At 56.6% G+C, this 22,800-nt stretch overlaps 1 protein-coding gene across 4 annotated transcripts in view; it reads left to right on the forward strand.

The window, feature by feature from the left end:
* Positions 1 to 8,834: 8,834 nt before the first annotated feature.
* Positions 8,835 to 22,800, forward strand: part of NOTCH3 (notch receptor 3) — a 51,997-nt gene continuing 38,031 nt past the window's right edge. For 2 of the 4 annotated variants that reach the window (XM_021683304.1, XM_021683301.1), the window contains exons 1-17: positions 8,835 to 9,029; positions 11,562 to 11,640; positions 14,848 to 14,990; positions 15,070 to 15,408; positions 15,501 to 15,623; positions 15,709 to 15,942; positions 16,782 to 16,937; positions 17,028 to 17,213; positions 17,890 to 18,003; positions 18,416 to 18,529; positions 19,083 to 19,316; positions 19,437 to 19,547; positions 20,028 to 20,220; positions 20,297 to 20,448; positions 20,673 to 20,786; positions 21,256 to 21,411; positions 22,538 to 22,763. In XM_021683304.1, coding sequence (XP_021538979.1) covers positions 8,915 to 9,029; positions 11,562 to 11,640; positions 14,848 to 14,990; positions 15,070 to 15,408; positions 15,501 to 15,623; positions 15,709 to 15,942; positions 16,782 to 16,937; positions 17,028 to 17,213; positions 17,890 to 18,003; positions 18,416 to 18,529; positions 19,083 to 19,316; positions 19,437 to 19,547; positions 20,028 to 20,220; positions 20,297 to 20,448; positions 20,673 to 20,786; positions 21,256 to 21,411; positions 22,538 to 22,763 — 2,789 coding nt within the window. In that variant the 5' untranslated portion in view covers positions 8,835 to 8,914. Of the gene's footprint in view, positions 9,030 to 11,561; positions 11,641 to 13,854; positions 13,909 to 14,847; positions 14,991 to 15,069; positions 15,409 to 15,500; positions 15,624 to 15,708; positions 15,943 to 16,781; positions 16,938 to 17,027; positions 17,214 to 17,889; positions 18,004 to 18,415; positions 18,530 to 19,082; positions 19,317 to 19,436; positions 19,548 to 20,027; positions 20,221 to 20,296; positions 20,449 to 20,672; positions 20,787 to 21,255; positions 21,412 to 22,537; positions 22,764 to 22,800 lie in introns of those variants that run through there. The other 2 variants (XM_021683302.1, XM_021683303.1) reach the window with 2 other exon arrangements.

The following is a 22,800-nucleotide window of genomic DNA, read 5'->3' on the forward strand; positions in this document are numbered from 1 at the left end:
TTCATTCATTCATTCATTCATTCATTCATTCATTCATTCATTCATTCCGGTCATTCACTCGTTCATCTGTCCCTACTACCAGCTCTAAGCCTTTGGCCGCGCACCAGAGGGGCGGGGGAGACGGAGCCGGGCTCAAGGGGAATAAGGAACAGGGCGCTTACTTGAGGAGTGGGAGGGAAGGCTCCCTGGAGGAGGCAGCCTTGGAACTAAACCCTACAAGGACGTGCTCCAACCCACACAAGCCTCCACGCACGGCTGATTGTGTTCCGCGAGACTGGGGGGAACTTTTGGGATGGGAAGACGTGGGATTGCAAAGGACTTCAAACATCAGGCGGGGAGCTTGATTCCCAGCAGGATGCGGGCCAGCAGGGGAGGGTTCCGGACAGATCTGTGTGTTTGGAATCTTACTTGGGGGCTGGTGAGGGGGAAGGACCAGAGGGGGAAGACTGAGGGTCGGGAGGCCTGGAAGGAGGATGGGCATGTTTCGGGCAATAAAGGATGAGGCCCAAATCCAGGCTATGGGTGAGGAGCAGATATGAAGGGAAGGCCAGAAGCCAGTTTGAGTCATGTTCAGTCCAAGGGGCCTGAATCCCTGGGGCAAGGACCTAGACACATCTGTGGATTAAAGACAAAGATGGCCAAGCGACCGTGTCTGTGTGGGATGTCAGCAGAGTGATGCCGAAGCTGGGATAGGATGAAGTCACCCCAGAACAGAGCAGACAACAAGACTGGAGACTAGCCCTTGGGGCCCCAACATCTAAGGGACAGGCCGAGCAGAGAAACCATAGAGTTAGGAGGGGAAGCAGGCAAGCGTGGTGCCCAGCAGTGGTGGTGGTGGTGGTGGGGTGTCAACGAGGAGGGGCACAGCCCATGGTGTCACAAGCTGCTGACAGATTGAGAGGACTGAGCCACACACATCCTGAGGGTGGGAATCTGAGAGCGGAGCCTGAGGACACAGGACTTGGATGTTCTGAGCACCCAGAAGCAGGAGTGAGGAGGGAAGCATGGGGACCCCAGCTGGGGGCCTAGGGGAAATAAGTGGCACATTCAAGTGGAGTAATTTGAGGCAGGTTTGCTACAGGAACCGTATACAGTGGGCAGGGTTTGGGGAAACCAAAGGGGCGAGCACCCGTGGAGAGCCATTATCATCTCCTGGTCCCCCTGACCAGACAAGGGGAAAGAAGAACGTTAGAACCCAGGGATAGATTTATGTGCACAGGGCCTTTGGTCAAGGGATACAACCAGCTGAGGTGACCCTGTGGGAAGGGATGCAGGAGGATTAATATCCCATTCTCTCCTTTGGCTTCATCTTCTGCCAGTGCCTCCTATTGGCCAAACCCACCTGGAAGCCAGAGGACAAGGCCGTCCATTGATGCAGTCTGTAGAGGTCAGCCTCTGGGGGCACGGAGTGGAGTGGAGAAGGGGAAGAATGAAGCCAGGCATGTGCAGAGAAGCAGGGGAGAGAGGGGGTGGGGGTTGGGAGGATGTGAGATGAGTATTTGCTGTGGATTCCTGTGAACTTCACTTTATCATGGAAGAGACCTCAACTTAAGGCCAAGGGAAGAGGTAATGAAAAGCCCTGGGGACTAGGGAGGAGGAGGACAGGTGCCACACCTACAGGAAAGAAGACAAGCTTCAAGGGCTAGGGGGCTAAGGACAGGCCGGGGACATCAGAGCATCATGGTTCAGACCTGAGCAGGAGGAGATGGGGTCTGGGGTAAGGTCAGGGACGTGGAAGATCAGAGTGGTCTGAGCCCAGGGTCTGTGAGCCCAAGACATCCAGTGGATGTCCCACCCAATGGAGGGTCCTAAGACAGGGAAACCACCATCTCCAGAAGGCATGGGGGGGTGGCCTCCCCTTTTGCTTGTCCAGAGCTGCAGGACCAGTAGCTTCTCAATTGAAGTGAGTTCCCTTCTCTTCACTCTCCTCCATATTCAGTTTTCACCCCCTCTCCTCCTCCGAGAAGCCCTACCAGCCCCCATCCCTGCCTCTGACCTAGACCTGATCTAATGGGGACTCAAGGGCTGGCACTGGGCACATTCAGGTCCCAGCTCCTGGATCCTGCTCTTCACTGAGATGTGCTTGGTATATCCATTCATTCGACCTACTGTGAAACAGACTCTATGCTAGACACTGGGGATTCAGCCGCGAGCCAGACAGATGCCCACAGAGCTCAGAATCTGGTGGGGAGCCAGGGAGGATCACGTGGAGTGACGAGGCCATGCGAGCCCAGAGGAGATGGTGTGAAGCCTCAGGGACGACTACCTGGGAGAGAAGGCAGAGCTTCCAGAGTGGTCTTCTACAACCTCAGTCAGATCAGCTTCTCCCTGCTAAAACCCTCCAGTGGCAGCCACCGTGCTTGTGATAGAAGCCCAGACCCTGTGGCCCCTCGAGACTTGGCCCGCATCATCTTCCTTGACCTCCCACCCCTCACGCACTCTGTGCCCAGCACCCTGGCTTCATCGCTGTTCCTCTCATCCACTTGCCCCTTCCTCCCCTGGCTGGGCCTTTGCACTTGCCATTCCCTCTACCTGGCATCCCTTTCCTCTGGCTGTTTGCTCCTGCCTGGCTCCTTCTCCTCCTTCAGGTCTCAGTTGTAATGTCCCCTAACTCAGTGAGGCCTGTCCTGCCTCTGACACTGAAATCTCCCCTTCCCTCGTGTCACACTCAATGGTTCTTACTTGTCTGCCTTCTTGTTTCTGGTCTGTCTCCCTCATCAGGGCAGGGAACAGCTCTGTCTTTGTCACCTCTGCCTATAATAGGGCCTGGAACCAAGTGGGTAGTCAGTAGCATTTGTTGAATGAATGAATGAATGAAGGTGAGAAGAGCTGGAAGGTCCAAGTGAACTGCCAGGTGAAAGGAGTCTTCAGGGTATGAGAAAGGTGCTCCCTACGGTGAGTGCAACCCGTGCCAAGACTGGGAAAGCTGGGAGATAGAAGTGAAGCTGGTGAGGCAATGACGGTGTCACTCTGGCAGTGGGGAGCCATGGATGGTTGGAGAATGAGAGGGCCCTAGGGAGGCAGGGGCCAAAAGAACTGGTTGGGTCTGTAGCCAATGGCCCCTGGAGTCCGGCCTTCCCACTCTTGCCCAGGGCCCACACCCAGCAGCCCTCAGTCCTGCTGGTTCTTGTCGGACTCCCATGGCCCACTGCCTGGGCATGAGGGCCTGGCCCCAGCTTTGGTGCTGAGGGCGGGACTGTGGTCCCAGGAGGAGAAGCCGAGGGCATGTTCTCAGGTTCCCGGTCATCGGCCCTGGGCCCGGCAGCTGTGTCTTGGCCTGGCCCCAGGTCCTGTGTCCCTGGGGACTGAGCTCATTGAGGAGAAATGCAGTCCTGGGCCAAGGCGGCCGGCAGGGCAGGGGAGAGGGCTCGAGCTCACCCCTACCCCCACCACATTGGGAACTGTGCGGCAGCCCACTGCAAGGCTGTGGGAATGGTCTCTCCAGACTACCCTGTCCCCCAAGGACCTTGACACCTTGGGCTGGTTCTGCCACTGTGGCTGGAGGGCGGCAGGAAGCTGGAGCCACGAATCCACGTCCTGCTGGCTGAGTCATGGGGACTTCAGAAAGGGACTGACACACTGTAGGCACTCTGTAGACTTTCTTTCTTTTGTGCCCATTCCCCCCCATGCTGGCCTTGCCTGTGTTTGCACTATTATTGTTCCCTCTCTGTCTCTGTTTGCTATAGAGCAGAGGCCACCAGATCAGCAGAGTCACAGACTCTAGACTTCCTGTCTAGCAAAATGTGGGTCCAGGGTCTTTGGTTGCTCCTTGTGATGGGGAGCTCAGCACCTCCTAGGACATCCATTCCAGCAAAAAGTCCTTTCTCAGATGGGTCAGGGTTGGAGCTAGCTCACCTCCTGAAGCCCCTACCTTTGCCTCTGGATCCCCAAACCCTTTTCTGGACCCCCAGACCTCTAGAATGGTACTGAAGAGAGTGTTCTGGGCCCCCCTGTGGCAACCCTTCTGGGCTGGGCATCCTAACTCCTTCAGCCAATTCCTGAGTCACCAAACCCTCCCATGTCACCCGCTCTGTGTCCGCACCATGCTGTGTGATGCCTGGTTCCTGGGAAGCTCCTGGTCTAGGTGGGGATACAGAGCAGGACACAGATATCCCAGCCACTTATGGATAAGACTAATAGAGAGGGAAGGAGGGTGCTGGGAAAGCCCAGGGGGGCTCTGCCTGGAGGGGAAGAGAGGGCTTCCTGGAGCTGGAACCTTTCTTTCTTTCTTTCTTTCTTTCTTTCTTTCTTTCTTTCTTTCTCTTTCTTTTCTTTCTTCCTTCCTTCCTTCCTTTTTTTTTTTTCTTTTTAAGATTTTATTTATTTCAGAGAGAGAGCAAGCGTGAGGGGTTGGTGGTGGTGGCAGAGGGAGAAACAGATTCCCAGCTGATCAGGGATCCGGCGTGGCTGGATCCCAGGACCCCGGGATCATGACCTGAGCCAGAGGTAGACGCTTAACTGACTGAACCACACAGGTACCCCTGGAGCTGGAACCTTGAGGAATAAACGGGAGTTCCCCAGGTACAGAAATGGGGGGGTTGGAAGGCACATCAGAAAGAGGGACCAGCATGGGCAAAGGGGTGGCATGTTTGGGAAATAACAGAGCATTCCCTATAACTAGAAGAAAATACATTTTTGAAGAGAACACATTTGCTGTGAGTTCCTGCTTGGGGGTGGGGGGAAGCAAAAGAGTCCTTTTAACTAGCTGCGTGTCCCAGCCAAGGGAAGAACCTGGGCAAAGGCCATGAGGGTGCAAGGCCTGCTGGGTGAGGAGGGAGTTTGACTCAGTGTGATGGGGGGAGGGCTGGAGAGGGCACGGACAGGCTAAGGGCTCTGAAAGCAAAGCCAGGGGTGGGGTGGGGGCTTGGATTTCCTCCTGGGGTGATGGGCATGGGGAGAGACTGAAGCTGCACCTGCCCTAGGGCCTATTGACTCAGCACACTCACTGTGAATCAGGCTGCGCCCCTTCTTGTGCAACTTTTGTCTTTTTCGCTGCCCAATCCCCAGCCCCACCCCACCCCACCCCTCACACTCCGTGTGGCCTGGAGTCACTCAGACCTGGGTTCTTCCTCTAGAAAGCCTCCAGCAAGTCACCAGAAGATGGGCAGCTTCTCCCTCCCCGTGGGAGCTGCATCCAGATGCTGGGAGGGGCAGAACATCCTCAGTTCCTGTCCCCAGGGGCTGGCCTATTTATACCCGCCAGGCCAGGCTCTGGCCAATCGTTCAACTTGCACCCTTGGCTCTTCATGCTTCTTCTTTCTTGCTAACAGTACTTCTCTGCCTCCTTCCCCTCTTCTTCCAGCATTTAAAAATCATCTAACCTATGAATGGATGGACAAGCAAAATATGGTATAACCATTCAATGGAATATTAGTTAGCTATGAGAAAGAATGATGCTACATGGGGGAACATTAAAAGCATTATGCTGAGTGAAAAAAAGCCAGACACAAAATGCCCTACACTGTCTGATTCCATGTACACAAAATGTTTAGAACAGGCAAATCCGGGGTGCCTGGGTGGCTCAGTCAATTAAGCGGCTGCCTTTGGCTCAGGTCATGATCCTGGAGTCCCGGGATTGAGACCCACATTAGGCTCCCTACTCAGTAGAGAGCTTGCTTCTCCCTCTGCTCCTCACCTCACTCACTCTCTCACTCGCTCTCTCGCACTCTCTCAAATAAATAAATAAAATCTTAAAAAAAAAAAAAAAAAACAGGCAAATCCTTAAAGGCAGAAAGCAGATTGGTGGCTGACAGGGGCTGGGAGAGGGGGCTGGGGAGTGACTGCCCTTGGGGATGCGGCTTCCTTTAGGGGTGATGGAAGTGTCTGGGAAGTAGATAGAGGTGATGCTTGCACTAAATGTCTCTAAGCTGTACACTTTAAAATGGTAAGTGGTTAATTTTATGGTATGTGAATTTTATCTCAGTTTAAAAAAAACCTCAGGGGCACCTGGGTGGCTCAGTCGGTTAAGCGGCTGCCTTTGGCTTGGGTCATGATCCCAGGGTCCTGGGATCGAGCCCCACGTCGGGCTCCTTGCTCGGTGGGGAGTCTGCTTCTCCCTCTCCCTCTGCCTGCCTCTCTGCCTACTTGTGCTCTCTATCTCTCTGTCAAATAAGTGAATAAAATATTAAAAAATAAATAAATAAATAAATAAATAAACCCTCAGAGGAAATCATCAGTCCATGCCAAAACCAGTGGGTGAAAGTGTGATGGACACCAGGATATTCACATCGTCTAAGTATCTCCCCACATGATATTGATATTGATTTATTATGGGAGGAGGGATGGGAAGAGAATGGTACCTCAACTGTAGGAAAACCTGGCCAACTTCACTCAGGTGATCAAATTCTAACATCACCAATGTTGGGAACTGACATCAGGTACCTCCGGATACAAGGCACCGGAGAGGACCATCATCACCTCTCTGGTTCCAGACAAAGACACACACCCTGAACCGGGTCAGGAGGAACCAGCAGATCAGCCTGCTGGGGGACATTCTGTGAAACAGGTGATGTCCACTCTCCAAAAATGTTAATATCACAAAAGACGAGGAAAAGCTGAGGAACTGATTCAGATTACAGGACACCAAGAGACATGACCATTTCATGAAACATATGGTCAGGGATTAGATCCTGGACCAGTGAAGAAACATGCTATAGAAGATGCTACTGGGGCAACAGAAAACTTGGAACACAGACTAAGGGGGACAGCTGTGGTCTGGGTAAGAGAATGCACTTTTGCTCAGGAAACACACAGTGGTGTATTAGGGGGTAAAGGAACATCACATCCATAATTTGCTCTCAAAAATAAAAAGGCACATTGGGACACCTGGATGGCTCAGTCGGTTAAGCGTCTGACTCTTGGTTTCTGCTCTCGGGTCATGATCTCTGTCTGGGTGGTGACGTGCTCAGTGGGGAGTCTGCTTGGGATTCTCTCCCTCTCCCTCTGCCCCTCTCCCTGCTTGCAGAGGCTCTTCCACTCTCTCAAAATAAATAAAACCTTAAAAAAATAAAAAAGGCACATGGATAGATAGATATGTTTGTGTGTCCATATATATATGATTATAAAGCAAATGTGACAAAGTGTGGAAAGAGTTGGTGAATCTGGACAAAGGGCATATGGAAATTACGTTATTCTACATTTGAAATTATTTTATTATTTTTATTTATTTATTTATTTATTTAAATAGCAACTCTCTCTCTCTCTCTCTTTTTTTTTTTTAAGATTTCATTTATTTATTTGACAGAGAGAGACAGAGAGAGAGGGAACACAAGCAGGCAGAGTGGGAGAGGGAGAAGCAGGCTTCCCGCTGAGCAGAGAGCCCGATGCGGGGCTCGATCCCAGGACCTTGGGTTCATGACCTGAGCTGAAGGCAGACGCCTAACGACTGAGCCACCGAGGCGCCCCTGAAATTATTTTAAAATAAAAAGGTTAAAAGTTGCCTGAAGATCTCGGGGTGCCCTTGTGACTATCTCCCATTATGGCTTCCCCATTCTCAGTCCCAGTGTTCAGCTGCACATAGGTGACCCCCAGGCTCCACGGATTCATCACCTCACCTCCAAACCATTTCTCCCCCCTGTAGCCTCACCACCAAGCCAAATACCAGGGAGGCAGCCTGGCTTCCTCTTCTTCCTCCTCATTCCAGCCACTGTGACCCCTGGCCTGTCCACTCCTTCTCCTTTCTTTGCTCCCTCCTGTGGGTGCAGGCCTGTGTCTCTGCTGGGATGTTTCCCCTCTAGTTCATCCTTCCTGGCTGAGCTCCACTGGACCCTCCTCTGGGAAGCCCTCTCTGGGGGAGGAACGTATACCCCCAGCCCCTGGAACAAAGTCAGACATAGAGCTGGAGTTTCATACCTACTTGTTGAATAAATGAATGAACAAATAAGTAACTACCCTCAGGCAGAGCCCTCACCAACCCCCCTATATACTCTTCCCAGACTCTGTCCCTCCCTCTGGCCCAGCTCTGAACCCATAGTGCTGGGGGTGGGGGACGGGGGTCTGTGTCCAGCTTTATCTTCCCCAGACTGAGGGCTCCTCAGGCCTGGGCTTGGGGCCTTTTGGGGGTCCCCATTATCATCACGGGGACAGAGTGGGCTGCTCCGTGGCTTTGCAGCATGTCTGCTTTTGGAAAAGGCAGTTGATGAAATTGAGCAAGGCTGAGCTGCAAAGCTGGGTAGGGTATGGGTGGGGCTGGGGGCTGGGATGGACCTTCGGAGTTCACACAGGGTAGTAAGGAGCTTTCTAGGAGAGCTGAGAGTAAGAAGGTGTGTTTGTGTGTCTGTGTGTGTTTGCCCATATGCATGAGGCTCCTTCCTAATGTGTGTCTGAGGTCTGAGGCTGCAAATGCTGCCCGGCTCAAGGCCTGACTGGGCCTGAGCTTTGGGTTTGTGTTTTGTATTTTAAGTCCCCATGAAGCTCTGTGCATATGTCTGCATCTGTGCATGGTAGCTGTGTGTGCATGAGCTTCTCAGGACTCCCCCCGGGCTCCTGCTCAGGACGTGCTTGGCCTCAGTTTCAGGGAATCTGGAGGTCTGTATTTGTGCCCTGGCTCTGTGTGTGTCCCCTGCTCTGAGCGTGTGCTGGGAGCTGGGGTGTTCACGAAGCCGGTGTGTCTGTCACTGAGGGTTCAGCCCACGCTTCACTGCATGGTCGGCCTGAATTTCCTAGGGTCTGGGGGTCCCAGGCTGTGTGGGTGGAGGGTGGGCAGAGACCCCGGGAGGCCGGGAGGTGGGGTGTGGGGGGTGGTGCGGGGGAGCGCAGGGCCGGCCCCGGGGCGGGGCGAGCCGCCCAGGGCTGGGGGCGGGGCGGCCCGGCAGCCTCACTTTGGCGAAGTTGGCGGCGCGGAGGCTGGCCCGGGACGCGCCCGGAGCCCAGGGAAGGAGGGAGGAGGGAGGAGGGAGGGTCGCGGCCGGCCGCCATGGGGCCGGGGACCCGGGGCCGCCGCTGCCGCCGCCCGATGTCGCCGCCGCCACCACTGCCGCCCGTGCGGGCGCTGCCCCTGTTGCTACTGCTAGCGGGGCCCGGGGCTGCAGGTGAGGGGCTGGGACCTAGCGGGCGGGACTGGGTGGGTGGGTTGGGGGAGGGTAAGAGCGGAGTTTAAGGACCCCCGAGTCTGGGGCTGGGGGGCTGGCCTAGGAGCCAAGGACCAGAACGGGGGCAGGGAGCAGGAGCCCGGGGGCTACGTGCCAGTCCCGGGGGGGGGGGGGGGGGGGGCTCAATGGGGGGAAGGAGCAGGGCCCCAGAGGTCCGCAGAATAGGGGCTCAGGAGCGATTAGAGTTGGGGATGAAGGGACCCAGGAATGAGGGAGTGGGAGCTTGAGGTGCGGGGATCAGGGACGCAAGATCGGGGGGACCAAGAGTCTGGGGCTCGCTCCCAATGCCCGTCGGTCTGGAGTCCTGGGAAGGTCACGATTGGAGCCCAATGCCCCCAGGTTGGGAACCCCTCGCACAAAAGCCCCCCTACACACCCAGGACTGGCCTGGCCGGGTGGGGGACGGGGAGGGGGCGCGAAGTTCTCGGAGCTCCGAACTCGGGGAAAAACTTCTCAGGCCGGAGCGCCGCAAGACCCGGAGCCGGAGTAGGAGCTGGAGCCACAGCGGCGCCCGCGCCCCTTTCCCCGCCCGCGGCCCCGCTCCCTCCCTTGGCCGCCGGGACCGGGCGGCCACGGGACCCCGCCCCCGCGAGGGGAGGGAAAGGGAGGGCGGGGGGCGCGAGCCCACGTGCTCTTCTCCAGCTCCAGCGCCCCGTCTCCACAGCCCGAGCCCCTCCCCAGCCGGCCGGGGCCCCCCGCCCCTCCCCCTGCCCGTTCTCCCTTCCCCCGCTTGGGACAATGGCCGCGCCGTCTAGACACCCCCTCCCCCCCGGGCCGGCCTCGCGCTTTCTTTGCCAGACAAAGCGGGACGGGCGGCGGGGCCTGGGCGGGGGCTGCGGGGGCGCACACCCCCAAGGGAGGCCTGGCCGGCGGAAGAGGGGCGCGGGCCGAGAGGCCCTGGCCGGGGGTCCCGGGGAGCCTCTGTGGGCCTCGGCGCTGGGAAGGAAGGGCCTACACCGCCCAGCCGGGTGCCCGACCGACCGGTGCCCGACCGACCGGGCAGGATCGGGCAGGAGCTGCCGCCCCCGCGGGGCCGGCGCGCACACACACGGCCTATCACACACTCGCAGGCACACACAGCCCTGGGTCACACATGCAGATGGGGACGTGCACACACACGCACACGCACTACACCCGCAGAATGGATACGCAGCTCACACACTAACATACTGGTACGTACAATTACACATGTTCATACATATCAGGGATCACCAGCCCAAGGCCTTGTACACGCTGCCTGCACACATTCAGACACATGCAGACAGATCCAAGGCATGCCTGCACCCAGTTTATACCCGCAGACAGGCGCATCCAACCCATACGCAGACACACCTGGGAATACACTGGTCCCGCAGAGACACACAGCTGTATACCAGACGAACAGTTCACATGCACGGGCACTCACGACAGATCCAGCATGCACACACACACCCGTGTACTTCAAGCACACACACATGTCGCTCACATGGCCCACAGTTTGGCGAGGCCCACAGTCTGCATCACGTGGCTCCTAGTGTGAGTTCACAAACCCCCACAGGCCCCTCTCTGGGTGGTAGTGTCCTGTCTGCCTGTCCCCTGAGGAAGGGGACACATGCCATGTTGTCCTATTCTCATGTCCAGCTCAACTTCTGTCTCTCCCTCTCTGTCTCTGTACATCTCAGCCTCTCTGTGTCAGCCTGTGTCTGGTTTCCTTCTTTGTGTCTCCGTTTTTCTCTATCTCCCTCCATCTGTCTCTTTCTATCTCTATCTGTGACACACACACACACACACAGTAGCCCCACACCTGCCGGCACACAGTTCTCCACTAGCTCACACCCAGCCGCACCCCAGACCAGTCTGACAGGACAGTTAGACTGCCACACCCCAGAGGGACACAGCCCTCAGGGATGGGGATGCTGGACAGGGCAGCACATGCCTAGTGCAGGATGCTCCTCCCTTCAACCCACACCCTATCCCTGCACCACCCAGTGCTGGCTGTGCATGGGGTACAGGCCTTGGCCCCTCTCACCAGAGCACCATGCAGCTCTGCCCAGCTGGAGTAGATGCCCGACATCAGGGCAAGAAAGACCCATGGCCCCAAGCCTCCTTGCCCCTGCCCTCTCCATTACCCTGGGATTTGGGCACACAGCCCCAGACCTCCCTTTAGCACTCAGCACCCTCACTTCCTGCCTCTGCACCCCCCATTCTGGCAGCTTCCTGAGTCCCCACATCTGGCACAAGTCAGCACCTCCTCCTGCCCGCCCTTGCCTTGTGGTTCCCAGGGCTTGAGCTGGCAGGGACAGCTGCAGCCCCAACAGCTGGGGCTGGGGCGGGGGGCCGTGGGAACTGTGGATGCGGGGGCTCCATGCACCCACAGAGACACCCCCAGCCCATTGCAGCTGTTGCCTGGGGGAGGGAAGGATGGGCTCTGTCACTCTGAGCTAGGGTTCCTGGGTGCCTGGTTGACCCCCCGCTTTCCTTTGTCCCTACACAGCACCCCCTTGCCTGGACGGGAGCCTGTGTATGAATGGAGGTCGCTGCACCCAGCTGCCCTCCCGGGAGGCTGCCTGCCTGTGAGTGCCTGGCTCTGAGCCATCAGTGGGTCCTGTGTGGGGAGGTTGTCTGTCTTCTCCCGTTGCCTCTGTGTCCACCATGGATGCCTTTACCACTTCCTACATGTGTATGGCTTGGGTAACCTCTTGTTTCCCCCCTGGAATCGAGCAGGGTTAAGAACTGAGGAAGGTTAAGAGCAGGGGCTCTGCAATTTGTCTGGCCTGGGTTCAGATCCCACATTGTGTTGCTGACTGCCTGGGACCTAAACCCTTTAAGCTTTTGGTGTCCTGGTCTGGAAAACAGGCACACTAACCCCCACTTCACAGAGTTCTTGGCTGCCTGAGGTCACGTGTAGAGGCCTTTGATGGAGGCAGTTATTATTCAATCAACAGATCTTCAGGGACCAATGGCTTGGCAGTAATGGGTACACCAATTGCATCCTCCCATGTCTCAACATTTAGTGGTGGGGGTACGGGGACCTGTAATACAGCCCTGCTCTGTCACTTTCTTGCTCTCTGACCTTGGGTTAGTCACTTCTCTCTGGATCTCATTGCATCTGTGAAATAGAGGTGCTTCTCCCTGGCTTGTGACCATGAAGGGGTTCAAGAATTCAGTTGTTGGATAACACAGGGAAAGGCAGAGGGTTGGAGTTGCTGAGTGGAGGCTGGGAAAGAACTGAGCAGAGGGAGACAGAACTCAATTTGAATTCTGGGCTCTGGGATACCTTGAGAAAGTGCTTTGAGCTCTCTGAACCTCAGTTTTTGCAACTGGAAAATGGGGCAATCATAGTTCCTCCTTTATGGGGTTGATTGTAAAGATTAAGAGACACTTCATATGATGAACTCAGCATAGTGCTCAGCGTATAGTCTCAAGGTTTTGGGGAAATGCTTGGTTCCTTTTATAATATCGTCATTAGTAATAGTAGCCATTGATTGATTCATTAATGTATTCGTTTATTCAACTACATGTGTGCCATGCTGGGCGGGTCTGGGGTGAATTTTGATCCCGGAGAGCCCCTTTGAAGTTACACACGCACTTTGACTGGAGCCCCACTTGGGCTTACCCAGGTGGGGGCTTAGCCTGGCCGAGCGGGTTCCTCGGGTTGGGAGTCTGCGATGGTGCGGGGTGGGGGAAAGTGTGACTTTATCTGGAGCCACTCACCTGCGAGGCGGAGCCGCGGGGCCGGGCGCCTGCGCAGTGGAGCTCTGCACCTGGAATACAGCCGACAGGTGAATGCTGCCACGGCTGCCCCGCCCCTCAACAGGTGAATCACCAGCGCGCTCGGCTGCCCGGAGCCCGGATTCCCCGGAGTGGAGCGGGCTGTTCCCAGAGCTGGGCCGTGGGAACCACTCCCCACGGGCCCCCCCATTCGCCTTCAAGGTTCTAAATACTCGTGTCTTTTCAGGAACGCCCCAGTATGTCACCCCTCCTCGGATCCCCCTTAGCCTCTTCCTCAAAGTAGCCTCCCAAGCCGTCGTCTCTGTCTCCTAGTCCTCGCCGCAGCCCCTCCCCTCCCGCTGACCCCCAACCAAGTGTGCTTTCCCCCCTGTCGGTTTCCCCCGAAGCCCTGGCTGTGAGGCGGGGCGCGGGCGGAGGCTGGAACCGGCCCGACCGGTCGGCAGGGGAGCAGGGCGCAGAGCGTGGGAACCCGCCCGGGGCGTCGGGAGGGGGCCGCGCGGCCGCGCCCTGCCTGGCGGTGGGACCCGCAGTCCCCGGCGCCCGGCGCAGCGCGCCCCCTCTCGGCGCGCAGTCATGACGGACGTCCTCGCCCAGCGGGTCTTTGGGGAGGGGGCTGGGAGCCTGGCCTTCCTTTCTTAACACCGTGGGCACCCCTGCCCTGCCGTGTCCTGGCCTGTTTTGCTGGGGGCCGGGGTGGTGGGGGGATTTTGTGGGTGACGCCAGGGACTGAGTCAGCTGCCTGAGGTTAGCCCCAAGCGGCTGGGGCGAGCCAGAGGGAGGAACCGCGCGAGGGGTGGGCAGCGTCGGGGGCGGGGCCTTGGACCCTCTTGCCAGTCCAAACCCTTCCCTCCCACCCCGCCAGTGTCCCTCTGGAGGTTTCCAGTCTCAAGGCCAACCGCCTTATTTCCTTCCTACTCAAGGTTGCCTTGGTGGGTTTGGGGAAGGGTCTGCAGGCCGAAGGACTCTCCACCTCCTCCTCCCGGTGGCAGGAAGGGTTGTATGTGCCTCCAGGAAAGGAGTGGAGGATTTGTGAGAGTTACCCTGTCTGTCCACATGAGAGCTACCCATCTGTGAACTGCGCTGTGGATTTGGGTCTGAATGTTCGCCAGGCCAGTATGTCGAATTGGCTGTCCCGCTGTGTTATCTGTGTATGTTTCTGAGTCTGTCTGTCTGTGTGTGCCTGAGTGGTTGTCTTCTGGAGTCTGAGACTTTGCATTTGCTAATTCCCTCTGCCTGGAAGGCTCTTCCTCACACAGCCCCATGGCCCCCTCCCTCACCTTCTTCAGTCTGAAAATATCCTGTTTGCCTTTCTTCCTTGCTCATCTCCTTCATCCTGTGTCCTAGTTTCCTGGCTACCATAACAAACCATCAAAAACTGGGTGGTTTAGAACAACAGAAATTTATTCTCACAGTTCTGGGGGTCAGAAGTCTGAAATCCAGGTGTTGGCAGCCATGCTGTCTCCAGTGGCCTCTTCCACCTCCTGGCAGCTCCAGGCACTCCTTGCCTTGTGGGGGAAGCACTCCAGGGTCTGCTTCTGTCTTCCACATGGCCTTCTCCTCTTTCTCCCAAATCTCCCTCTGCCAATGGATTTAGGGGCCCATTTGGAAAATTCAGGATGATCTCATCTTGCTATCTGTCACTTAGTTACATCCGCAAAGACTCTTTTTCCAAATAAGGTCAGAATCACAGGTTCTGGGACATGGGCATTTCTTTTCTGGGGCCATCACTCAAAACCCACTGAACTCTTCATGGCCCTTACCGCCCCATGCTGGCATGTTATATAATTCATTATTAGTGTATCTTCTCTTTGCCCAACTTGGCTGTGAGCATAAAGAGGGTGGGGATGACTTTTAATGTATTTGCGACTGTATTCCTATTGCTAAAAACATAGTAGGTACTCAGTGAATATTGGTTGCACGAATGAGCGGGTGTGCCTGTTTGTTGGGCTGTTTGCTTGTGTGTTTCTTGCCTGTCACATGTGTGTCTGGGATGCACCTGCCCGGTACCACCCTAGTACTGCCCTGTACTAAGCTATCTCTGCCCACAGGTGCCCACCAGGATGGGTGGGCGAGCGGTGCCAGCTGGAAGACCCCTGCCATTCGGGCCCCTGTGCTGGCCGTGGCGTCTGCCAGAGCTCCGTGGTGGCAGGCACTGCCCGGTTCTCCTGCCGCTGCCCCCGTGGCTTCCGAGGTAAGGGATGATCTGGAGGGGAGCCCAAGACAGGCAAGGGTGTGAACAGCCCAGGCTCACCCTCTCCTGGTCCCTCTAGGTCCCGACTGCTCCCTGCCGGACCCCTGCCTCAGCAGTCCCTGTACCCATGGTGCCCGCTGCTCGGTGGGGCCCGATGGCCGCTACATCTGCTCCTGCCCACCTGGCTACCAGGGCCGCAGCTGCCGAAGCGATGTGGATGAGTGCCGGGTGGGAGGGCCCTGCCGCCATGGTGGCACCTGCCTTAACACGCCCGGTTCCTTCCGCTGCCAGTGCCCAGCTGGCTACACGGGGCCACTGTGTGAGAATGCTGCGGTGCCCTGCGCCCCCTCGCCGTGCCGTAACGGGGGCACATGTAGACAGAGTGGCGATCTCACCTATGACTGCGCCTGCCTTCCTGGTGAGGGAGCTGTGCCCTGGGGAGGTGGCAGGAGTGCAGGGACCGCTGGCCAGCCTGGTAGTGACCATCTTTGCGTCCCCCTCCCATGCTAGGGTTCGAGGGCCAGAACTGTGAAGTGAATGTGGACGACTGTCCAGGACACCGATGTCTAAATGGGGGGACATGTGTGGATGGCGTCAACACCTACAACTGCCAGTGCCCTCCTGAATGGACAGGTGAGCAGCAGGGCTGGCGACAGCCAGGTGGCAGGCCCTGGGTGGGCAAGCAGCGGGTGTGGACTGGTGCGTCTGTGTGCCACAGGCCAATTCTGCACGGAGGACGTGGACGAATGTCAGCTGCAGCCCAACGCTTGCCACAATGGGGGCACCTGCTTCAACACTCTGGGTGGCCACAGCTGTGTGTGTGTCAATGGCTGGACAGGCGAGAGCTGCAGTCAGAATATCGATGACTGCGCCACGGCCGTGTGCTTCCATGGGGCCACCTGCCATGACCGTGTGGCCTCGTTCTACTGTGCCTGTCCCATGGGCAAGACTGGTGAGTGGCTGTTTTCCTTATAGGCAGCAGGGCGCCATCGATGGTTCTGCAGTGGGGGCAGGGATGGGGTCTGACTCGAGTGTTAGAATGATTATGCTGGAGGCCAGGTTTGGGGTGCAGGGTGAGCCTGGGAGGGGCCTAAGCAGAGGCTGGCCCACAGTCCAGGGCAGTAGCCATGGGAACAGAGAGCTATCCTGTGACTGAGAAGGAGACGGGACCTCTGCAAGTGGCAGAGGTCAGGGAAAGTGTTTGGGAGGGGGACTTGGCTATGGAGGGCAGGGCATGTCAGGCAGAGGATACTGCAGAAGCAAAGGCTTGAGGGTCTATAATCAGAAAAGGAGTCTATAGATTTTAAAACAATATGTGGATGTTCCCAACTCATTTACAAATGGTTCAGAAAAATAAAAAATAGGTAAAGCTTTTTTTTTTTTAAAGATTTTATTTATTTATTTGAGACAGATTGAGAGAGAGAGAGAGCACATGAGAGGGGGGAGGGTCAGAGGGAGAAGCAGGCTCCCCGCCGAGCAGGGAGCCCAATGCGGAACTCGATCCTGGGACTCTAGGATCATGACCTGAGCCGAAGGCAGTCGCTTAACCGACTGAGCCACCCAGGCGCCCCAAAAAATAGGTAAAGCTTAACAAGAGTTGAATCTAGGTGGTGGGCGTATGAATCAACTTTGCAGTACGTTTGACAGTTTTCATCATAAATTGTTGGGGAAGATAGCTACTAAATGCACTGCAGGTTAATAAAGACAAAACACAAAACGATATGTGGGGCATGTGGGACATTTGGGCAGAGCTGGAGGGTCTACCCTTGGACTCTGCCTACCCCTTTTTAGGGCTTCTGTGTCATCTGGATGACGCCTGCGTCAGCAACCCCTGTCACGAGGATGCTATCTGCGACACGAACCCCGTGAATGGCCGGGCCATCTGCACCTGTCCACCAGGCTTCACCGGCGGGGCATGTGACCAGGATGTGGATGAGTGCTCCATTGGTGAGGGGGGTGCGGTCCGAGAGTTGGGAGGGAGGGGAGAGGCAGGTCCTTAGCCACCCACACTCACACTGGCGATGCCCACTCCTGCAGGTGCCAACCCATGTGAGCACCTGGGCCGGTGCGTGAACACACAGGGCTCGTTCCTGTGCCAGTGCGGCCGTGGCTACACTGGCCCGCGCTGCGAGACCGACGTCAACGAGTGCCTATCCGGGCCCTGCCGCAACCAGGCCACGTGCCTCGACCGCATAGGCCAGTTCACCTGCATCTGCATGGCAGGTGCGTGGTGGGTGTGGCCGGGGTGGTGGGCGAGGCTGGGGCGGAGCCGAAGCTGGGGGCGAGGCAAGGGAAGCCTGCAGGCCACACACCCCCACCTCCCTTCTGGGTGAAACTGTGTCTGGAACGGGACCCTGAGACGAGGTGGAGGCTGGGCCATAGCAGAATCTTTGTGCGAGGCTGGGGCCATGGTCAAATGGAGTCTGTAGAACCTCAGATGGGCTGGGAGTGGAGTCTGTGCCTTAGGACCCACTGGGGGGCGGGAGATGATATGAGGGTGGGACCAGGAGCTGCAGTGGGTCAAGGTGGAGCCTGCAGATCATCTTTCCCTAATGCTGGGGTGGGATTGAGGCTGGGCCCAAGGTTATAGTGGGCCCTGGGGCTGGTAGCTGAGGACCTGGTAGAGTGTGAGGACTGCAGAGGGAAGAGGGTGGTCTGAAGGCAAGGCCCATATGGAATCACATAAGCCTTGGACCAGTTGGATCCACAGCGGGGTGAGGATGAGGCCACTCATGAGGCCAAAAGCTGAATCTGGGATTGGGCTCGTGGGTGGGGGGCAAGGCCAAGCGAGGCTCAGGGGAGCTGTCTATGGGTGGGAAAGGGAGTACCTTCCCATTTGCTCTCCCTTTATAGAATAGGCTAAGCCCCACTGCTCTAATCCTCCTCCCTCACTCCCTAGGCTTTACAGGCACCTATTGTGAGGTGGACATGGATGAGTGTCAAAGCAGCCCGTGTGTCAATGGTGGGGTCTGCAAGGACAGAGTCAACGGCTTCAGCTGCACCTGCCCCTCAGGTGAGGACGCTGGGCCAGAGAGCCTGAAAAAGACAGGTCCCTGCAGAGGCAAAGGCTCTAGGGGAGCCTATAAGACCATGCTAGTGGATAACTGTCATAACAGAAACCACATACTATGAAAGACATTGAAATTAATTTAAAACTAAGTTGGGGCGCCTGGGTGGCTCAGTTGGTTAAGCATCTGATTCTTGATCTCAGCTCAGGTCTTGATCTCAGGGTTGTGATTTCAAGCCCTGCGTTGGGCTCCACGCTGGGCATGGAGCCTATTTAAAACACAAACAGACAAGAAAACACATACAAAAAACTAAGTAAATGATCATCCCACTCATCCCACCCAAACAAGGCAGGGCTGGCAGGGGGTGACTTCTCTGACCCTATCCGGGCCTCTGCCCATCCCACTCCCCGCCCTAAGGCTTCAGTGGGGCCATGTGTCAGCTGGATGTGGATGAGTGCGCAAGCACACCCTGCCGGAATGGAGCCAAGTGCGTGGACCAGCCCGATGGCTACGAATGCCGCTGTGCAGAGGGTGAGAGAGGGCCAGTGACAGGCCTGCAAGAGTCTGGAGGCGGGGCAAGGGAGGGGGAAGGCAAATAACAGCCTTGGAGAAAATTTGGGGGCGGGGCTGCAGCAAGGCACGAGTAGAGCCAATGACAGAGCCGTGGGAGGGAGCCAATGATGGATATAAGCAGTGGTAAGACTAGGGGTGGGGCCAGTGGGTCTGGCAGAGAGGGTGCACCTTGGTAGAGGGGGCGTGTCCAAATCCCTCTATCTCCAGGTACTTCCCATGTGTCCCCATTTCCAGTCCAGAGTGGAGAGTGAGGCAGAACAGGGCTGATAATGTAAGGATTGGAGGCGGGGTTATGGTCGGGGATGGGATTTATCTGTGAAAGTGTCTTGGCCAGGGGCGAGTCCTGGAGCTTGTGGCTGGATGGAGTTAGGGGGCGGGGCCTGAATTGAGCCCACCTCCTGCTAGCTAGATGGGAGGGGCCTGAGGTAGAGCTGGGCCAGGATTGGGCTGAGGCCACGGCTGTGGGCAGGACCTTGGCACGTGGGTGGAGCCTGACCCTTTGGTCCTCCAGGCTTCGAGGGCACGCTGTGTGAGCGCAACGTGGACGACTGCTCCCCGGACCCGTGCCACCATGGGCGCTGTGTGGACGGCATTGCCAGCTTCTCGTGCGCCTGCGCCCCGGGATACACAGGCACGCGCTGTGAGAGCCAGGTGGACGAGTGCCGCAGCCAGCCCTGCCGCCACGGGGGCAAATGTCTAGACTTGGTGGACAAATATCTCTGCCGCTGCCCTCCTGGCACCACAGGTGGGGCTGGAGGCTGGGCTGGGGCAGAAACAGTACATCTGGAAGGGCACAGAGGGCTTGGGAATGGTGCTCCTGGTGGGGCTCACTGGGGGCTTCCCCTGCGGTGTTCCCCCTCCCCAGGAGTGAACTGCGAGGTGAACATTGATGACTGTGCCAGCAACCCCTGCACCTTTGGAGTCTGCCGGGATGGCATCAACCGCTATGACTGTGTCTGCCAGCCTGGCTTCACAGGTGGGCAAGTGGCTGCCATGGGGAGAGGGTCTTTATTGGGTGAGAGGGTGAGGGTGAAATCACCCTATTCTTGGCTGAGTTTGCCCCTCTCTTTGCATTCACTTGTCCAATGAGATTGTCCACACTTAGCCCTGCGGTTGTGCTCTCTCCCACTGGCCTGAGGTTGTCCCCATATCAGCTCAAGGTTATCTTGGAACACACATGAGGGTGTCCAGTCTCAGGGATGGGGGTGTTTCTACAGGGGGCCAAAGTAATCCTTGGTGAAAATGAAGGTGACTTCATGTAAGTTTGGGGACGAGTATGATCTGGGACAAGGCAGCTCTGGGTTGAGGAGGTGGCTGTCTTAATTTGTACAAGAGCTGATGTGTTATGAAATGAGGTTGTTCTTGCTCAAGGGCCATGCTAAATTCAGCAAGGTTGCCTTTCCCCGTTGGCACCATCGCCCTTGTCCTGGGATGAAGTTGCCTTCGTGCTCTCCAGGGCCCCTTTGCAACGTGGAGATCAACGAGTGTGCGTCCAGTCCGTGCGGTGATGGAGGTTCCTGTATGGATGGGGAAAATGGCTTCCACTGCCTCTGCCCTCCCGGCTCCCTGCCCCCACTCTGCCTCCCCCCGAGCCATCCCTGTGCCCAAGAACCTTGCAGTCATGGTGTCTGCCACGATGCACCCGGAGGGTGAGGCTCCTCCCCAGCCCCTGACCCCCTGCTGCCTCCCTGCCCACGGGCATTCCCTGACTGCCTTCCCCTCCAGGTTCCGCTGTATGTGTGAGCCTGGCTGGAGCGGTCCCCGATGCAGCCAGAGCCTTGCTCGAGATGCCTGTGAATCGCAGCCCTGCCAGTCCGGCGGCACCTGCACCAGTGATGGAATGGGCTTCCACTGTACCTGTCCCCCTGGTGTCCAGGGTGTGTGTCCCCACGTTCCCACCCCAGGCTCTCCCTCCCCACTTCTTCCTGCTCATTTCCTTTCTGCTCCACTCTCCCTCCTCTACATTTGCCTTTTTTTTCCCCTTTCCCTCCGCCCCCCCCCGCCCCAGGAGCTTTGGAGGTGGGTATCAAGGTGGGGACCCTGGAGGGAGATGGGGACAAGGAATCTGTCAAGACTGTCTCACTCTGCCTGCCCACCACAGGCCGTCAGTGTGAGCTGCCATCCCCCTGTGCCCCGAACCCCTGTGAGCATGGGGGCCACTGTGAGTCTGCCCCGGGCCAGCTGCCTGTCTGCTCCTGCCCCCCCGGCTGGCAAGGTACACCACTTGCTCCTTCCTCCTCCTCCTCTCCTTCACCTCCTCTGCACCCCGCTGCATACTGGGTGGTGCTGGGGACCCAGAGGGAAACATACCCTTGGCTCTGTCTTTTGAGGGGGCTTCTTTTTAGGAAGGGACCGAGCTGGACACGGACACCTGCAGCCTGTGTGGTCAGTTCTGGAGAAGACGAACGGATATGGTGGTGGGGAAGCTAGGACTCAGGTGGAGGGTTTGGGGACAGCTTCCTGGAGGGGCAGACCTCATCAGAATGCATTCACTACCCACTTAAATAAGGGGAAGGCAGTTTGGGAACCGCATGTGCAAAACACCCAGAGGCAAATGACCGCATATCTTGTATTCACCCACCTCAGCCTTCTCACCCACCTCAGGTTCTTCCTGAGTGCCAGGTACTCTCAGGCCCTACCCTGCACCCTCTAACCCTAGATGTTACCTTGCTCCCCATTCCCAGGCCCACGATGCCAGCAGGATGTGGATGAATGTGCTGGCCCCTCACCCTGTGGCTCCCACGGTACCTGCACCAACCTGGAGGGGAGTTTCAGCTGTACCTGCCATAGGGGGTATAGTGGCCCTTCCTGTGATCAGGACATCGATGACTGTGACCCCAGTGAGTTCAGGGGAGCCCCCGGGGGTGCTGCTCTAGAGAACATGTTCCTCAAGCCCATACTGTGTGCCCAGAACTGAGCTTTCATCTTCATACTTCTCTTAACTTTTCCCATTTTATTCTTGAAAACCGAGGCCCCAAAGAGGTTAGGTGACTTGCCCAAGGTCGTGAAGCAAGAGGGATGAGGTGGGATTGGAGCACAGGTCTGTCTGAAGCCCGTAGACTGCCTCTGGCAACAAGCAAGTTAACATTATGTGTCAAGTATGACATAATAGGCCCCCAGTGAGTCCTCCCAGAGCACTAATAGACCAGTAACGCAAGCCACATATATACTTAAAATTTTTCTAGTAGCCACATTGAAAAAGTAAAAAAAAAAAAAAAAGGATTAAATTTAATAATATTTTTTTATTTAATTTTTTTTTTTAATTTATTTTTTTGACAGAGAGAGACATAGCGAGAGAGGGAACATAAGCAGGGGGAGTGGGAGAGGGAGAAGCAGGCTCCCCGCCGAGCAGGGAGCCCGATGTGGGACTCGATCCCAGGACCCTGGGATCATGACCCGAGCTGAAGGCAGACGCTCAACGACTGAGCCACCCAGGCGCCCAATATTTTTTTATTTAAACTAATATATAAAAATGTTATCTTGACATGTAATCAATATAAAATTATTGAGATATTTTACATTCATTTTTTTTCATACTAAATCTTCAAAATCAGAAATCGAGGGTTTATTTTACACTTATAGCACATCCCAATTTGGGCCAGCCACATGTCAAGGGCTTAGTAGCCACACATGGCCAATGGCCACCATACTGGCGGGCATAGGTCTGGAGGAGGCCTTCTGTGCTGTGCCCAGCAATTAAATAGACACAATAGCAGCATGTGCTTGGCAGCTCAAAGGGACCTTTTGGCTCCCCTATCTCCCTCCTCCTTGCACATAGGTGAGGTTTCCAAATAAGGGAGGAGATGAGGCCACAGAGGGGACAGAATTTGATCCCTCTGATCAAACGTGCCCCTCCCAGTTAAGCCTGGTTTCCTCCTGATTCCCTGCTATGAAAGGCATGGTTGGGTCAGGTTGGGCTGATGGGGGGTGAGGGGTATGACCAGACCTTCTCCCCTTGGACCTTAGACCCCTGCCTGAATGGTGGCTCCTGTCAGGATGGCGTGGGCTCCTTTTCGTGCTCCTGCCTCCCTGGCTTCGCTGGTCCCCGTTGTGCCCGAGATGTGGACGAGTGTCTGAGCAGCCCCTGTGGCCCGGGCACCTGCACCGACCACGTGGCCTCCTTTACCTGCACCTGCCCACCTGGTTATGGAGGTTTCCACTGTGAGCAGGACCTACCGGACTGCAGCCCCAGGTGTGTGGGGCCTCTACTGGGAGCTCAGGGACCCTGG

Source organism: Neomonachus schauinslandi, chromosome 1, assembly GCF_002201575.2.
Source record: "Neomonachus schauinslandi chromosome 1, ASM220157v2, whole genome shotgun sequence".
Taxonomy (NCBI): Eukaryota; Metazoa; Chordata; class Mammalia; order Carnivora; family Phocidae; genus Neomonachus; species Neomonachus schauinslandi.